General features: G+C 55.0%; 1 protein-coding gene across 1 annotated transcript; it reads left to right on the top strand.

Annotated features, from left to right (window-relative positions):
* The first annotated feature begins 248 nt into the window (after nt 1-248).
* rap1gap (RAP1 GTPase activating protein) lies at nt 249-3803 on the top strand. The gene is made up of 4 exons (XM_012954861.3): nt 249-956; nt 1558-1667; nt 2740-2853; nt 3442-3803. Exons 1-4 carry the CDS (start codon nt 840-842, stop codon nt 3569-3571), a joined length of 471 nt encoding a protein of 156 aa, XP_012810315.2. The 5' UTR covers nt 249-839; the 3' UTR covers nt 3572-3803.
* Nucleotides 3804-4214: the final 411 nt, after the last annotated feature.

Below are 4214 nucleotides of genomic sequence, written 5' to 3'. Positions count from 1 at the left end.
TGGGAAAGAGAGCAGGCCTTGAGCAGGAAGTACAGAGAATCAGAGCTCTGTACCTGGGTAAGTACTGGGGGGAGATTGGATTCACTTACCCAGGGGGGGTTCCTGTCTGACCATGGGAAAGAGAGCAGCCCAGGAGCAGGAAGTACAGAGAATCAGAGCTCTGTACCTGGGTAAGTACTGGGGGGAGATTGGATTCACTTACCCAGGGGGAGGTTCCTGCCTGACCATGGGAAAGAGAGCAGCCCAGGAGCAGGAAGTAGAGAGAATCAGAACTTCATTACTGGGAGGAGCTTGTACCTCTTACCCTGGGGGGGGGCTAGTATGATTACACTCAATGTTAGATGCACTGACCCTCTTGCCCCAGTAATGCCCCGCTAGCAGTAAGTACCCCGGCTGTGCCACGTGGGCACACAGAGGGCGGGGCTAGAGCTCGAGTCTCTGCTATTTCATTTATATCCATTTGCTGTAATTAACCCTTAATTGCCATTCCGTGCATGATGACTTCTTGTTTTCTCTTTTTTTTTTGTTTTTTTGTTTCCCCCTCCCCCTCATGACTCCTCCCACTCTGTTTGCTGTGCGCGTGTCTCCGCCTCCATTCCTGGATCCTTCCTGTGTCTGTTAATGATACCGTGTTACACGGGGCCCCCCTGGGACTCAATCTCATTGGCTGGGGCCCTTTCTGGTTTCTCTGTCACTTCGTAAACCCACCTATACCCCCCCACTCCAACTGCCCCCCACTTTCCTACCCTACTCTTCCTGCCCCCCACTTCCCCTGACCCATTGCCTGCCTTACTCTTCCTGCCCCCCCAACTGTCTGTCTGTACATTATCTACCCCCCCATGACCCTCCTGCCCCCCCCCCGCTCTCTCCTGCTTCAGTCATTGCTGGTGCCAGGGAAGCCTGCGAATAGGCACGGACGCCGCGGCAGTGCCATAGGCATAGGAACCATAGAAGAGGTGGATATTTATTTCCTGCTTTGCACCAGGTTACACTGATTTGCCCCAGGACAGAGGTTTTTGCCCCCCTTGTTGCCCCATATATGCCCCGTATGGCCCTTTCCCTGCCTCGGCCAATCCCGGCTCAGCAGCCGTAGCGCAGGTTTCTGGGAGTCGTAAAAAGATGGGCAGAACCCCCCCCGGGACCAACCAGGGCTGCCCCCCATAGTTACACGTGCCCCTAAGCATGATGGGAAGGGAAATACGTCATAAAGAACTTAAAGGGTAAGTAAAGCCCCGGGGAAATGGCGCCTTTTGTGCAGCCCTCCGGCCAATCCCATCATCCCGTGCTCTAACAATAATAACACAAGGCTCCATTTCCCTGGGGCTTTACTCAGATTTACCTCCTCTCATTTCTACGTGGGAGCTGCCATTTTGCTTTCCTTATCTAGAACATTCTTCATAGACACCAAGAGAAGAGCATTTTCCATTTATGATCAGTAGGGGGCACAGTTCTAGTGAAGTTCTTGCTGTGGGAGCAACATGGCGGCACTAAGGGGAGGAGTTAATTGGCCTCTAATCATGTGACTTGTCACGCTCAAAGATCCGAATGTTTTTCCAGTCGCTGATTGTTCCGGGAAAGAGTCCGACGAGGAAGAAGTCCGGTCCGTTCAGCTCCCGGAGAAGCAGCGCCATCGGCATAGAGAATATCCAGGAAGTACAGGAAAAGAGGTGCGATGTCTGGTTTACTGGGGGGGGGGGGCGGGGCACGGAGTCTGTGACTCAAGCAGTGGGTGGGACTAGAACACTGATGGAAGCTTACAGGGGGAGGGGCATGGAGTCTGTGACTCAAGAAGTGGGTGGGACTAGAAAACTCTGATGGAAGTTTACAGGGGGAGGGGCATGGAGCCTGTGACTCAAGAAGTGGGTGGGACTAGAAAACTCTGATGGAAGTTTACAGGGGGAGGGGCATGGAGCCTGTGACTCAAGCAGTGGGTGGGACTAGAAAACTCTGATGGAAGCTTACAGGGGGAGGAGCAGGGAGCCTGTGACTCAAGAAGTGGGTGGGGCTGGAAAACTCTGATGGAAGCTTACAGGGGGAGGGGCAGGGAGTCTGTGACTCAAGAAGTGGGTGGGACTAGAAAACTGATGGAAGCTTAAGGGGGCCAGGGAGCCTGTGACTCAAGAAGTGGGTGGGACTAGAAAACGCTGATGGAAGCTTACAGGGGGAGGGGCAGGGAGTCTGTGACTCAGGCAGTGGGTGGGACTACAAAACTATAATGGAAGCTTACAGGGGGGCAGGGAGCCTGTGACTCAAGAAGTGGGTGGGACTAGAAAACGCTGATGGAAGCTTACAGGGGGAGGAGCAGGGAGTCTGACTCAGGCAGTGGGTGGGACTACAAAACTCTTATGGAAGCTTACAGGGGGAGGTGCGGGGGGGTTTGTGACTCTAGAAGTGGGCGAGGCTAGAACATTCTGGTGGCAACTAATAGTAAATCAGGCAGCAGTGCTGCAGGGAGGGTAAGGGTTAATGAGACAGAAGCTCAGGGGCAGCTCTGGGGTCAGTAGGAGAATGTTCCGTTGCGTGAGAGCCATAGAATGTTCTTTCATGCAGAGATTTTTCCTTGGGGCCAATAAATGGCATCGTGCAAATTCTTTGGTAGTTATTCCGCCCCCCCCCCCCCCCCGGGGGACAATGCACTTCCTTTATTGTTTATGGGGGCAAATGGGCAAATTCAGCAGGAACAGCCCCAGGCGGCCCAGTGGGCCCAGAGATATTTCTCACATTTGCTGTGTCTGACAGGGAAAGTCCCACCGGCCCCCAGAAGACCCCAGACAGTGGCAATGTCTCCCAGGAACCCAAGTCTGAGAATTCGTCCAATCACAGCTCTCCGGAGATGCCCACTACAAAAAACAGGTTAGTCCTGCTCAGGAACATGCTCAGGGTTCCGTTTGTTCCGCCGTAGAACGTGGTTAGTAGCAGAGAGGGAGGAGTGTGAGCCCGGTGCCACCCCCACGGGTTCCTGGTAATGTTGGGCCCCCGTGGGTTCCTGGTAATGTTGGGCCCCGTGGGTTCCTGGTAATGTTGGGCCCCCGTGGGTTCCTGGTAATGTTGGGCCCCCGTGGGTTCCTGGTAATGTTGGGCCCCGTGGGTTCCTGGTAATGTTGGGCCCCGTGGGTTCCTGGTAATGTTGGGCCCCCGTGGGTTCCTGGTAATGTTGGGCCCCCGTGGGTTCCTGGTAATGTTGGGCCCCCGTGGGTTCCTGGTAATGTTGGGCCCCCGTGGGTTCCTGGTAATGTTGGGCCCCCGTGGGTTCCTGGTAATGTTGGGCCCCCGTGGGTTCCTGGTAATGTTGGGGCCCCGTTGGTTCCTGGTAATATTGGGCCCCGTTGGTTCCTGGTAATGTTGGGGCCCCGCGGGTTCCTGGTAATGTTGGGGCCCCGCGGGTTCCTGGTAATGTTGGGGCCCCAGGTTACAGCTGTTTGTCTCTCTGTTTCCTGACAGGATAGAGTCGGGGCCCAAACCCGACACCAACAGGGATTTCTCTCGTTCCTCATCGAGTGCCAGTAGTTTCGCCAGCGTGGTGGAGGAGAGTGAGATGCTGGATGAAGAGGACATGGGAATGGTAATCTGATCATTAGGATCTCCTTGCGTCTGATAGGCGGGGGCCGACTGGTCACTTAGACCTTATCTTTACCTTAAAGTTATACCGACATGGGCTGGAGGTGGCCTACAAGGGCAGGAGGTGGCCTATAAGGGCTGGAGGTGGCCTACAAGGGCTGGAGGTGACCTTCATGGGTTGGAGGTGGCCTACAAGGGCAGGTGGTGGCCTACAAGGGCTGGAGGTGGCCTACAAGGGCTGGAGGTGGCCTACAAGGGCTGGAGGTGGCCTTCATGGGTTGGAGGTGGCCTACAAGGGCTGGAGGTGGCCTACAAGGGCTGGAGGTGGCCTACATTAGTTGCAGGTGGCCTAGAAGGATTGGAAGTTGTCTACAGGAGGAGGCACTTTTCAAGAAGAAGAGTATTTGGTGTAGAACAGTGGGAACCCTGGGAAGTCGGCCCAACTGAGGGTAGGGAGGAAGTGGAACTGGCCGAGGGGGGGGGGGGTAGGTTGAGTAGCGGAGAACTTGGCCTAAAGGGGGACATTATGTGCCTCACAGATTAAGTTTAAGGATTCCCCAATTGGGAACCAGTGATGAATTTCCCTTTTAGTTACAAATGTCTAACTTGGGAGGCAGGGGGGCCCCACCCTATACGGCCCCCACCCTATACAGTGT

This window comes from Xenopus tropicalis, unplaced genomic scaffold, assembly GCF_000004195.4.
Source record: "Xenopus tropicalis strain Nigerian unplaced genomic scaffold, UCB_Xtro_10.0 Sca87, whole genome shotgun sequence".
Taxonomy (NCBI): domain Eukaryota; kingdom Metazoa; phylum Chordata; class Amphibia; order Anura; family Pipidae; genus Xenopus; species Xenopus tropicalis.
Note: the sequence above shows the minus strand (reverse complement) of the source record. Positions and strands in the feature narration are given on the sequence as shown.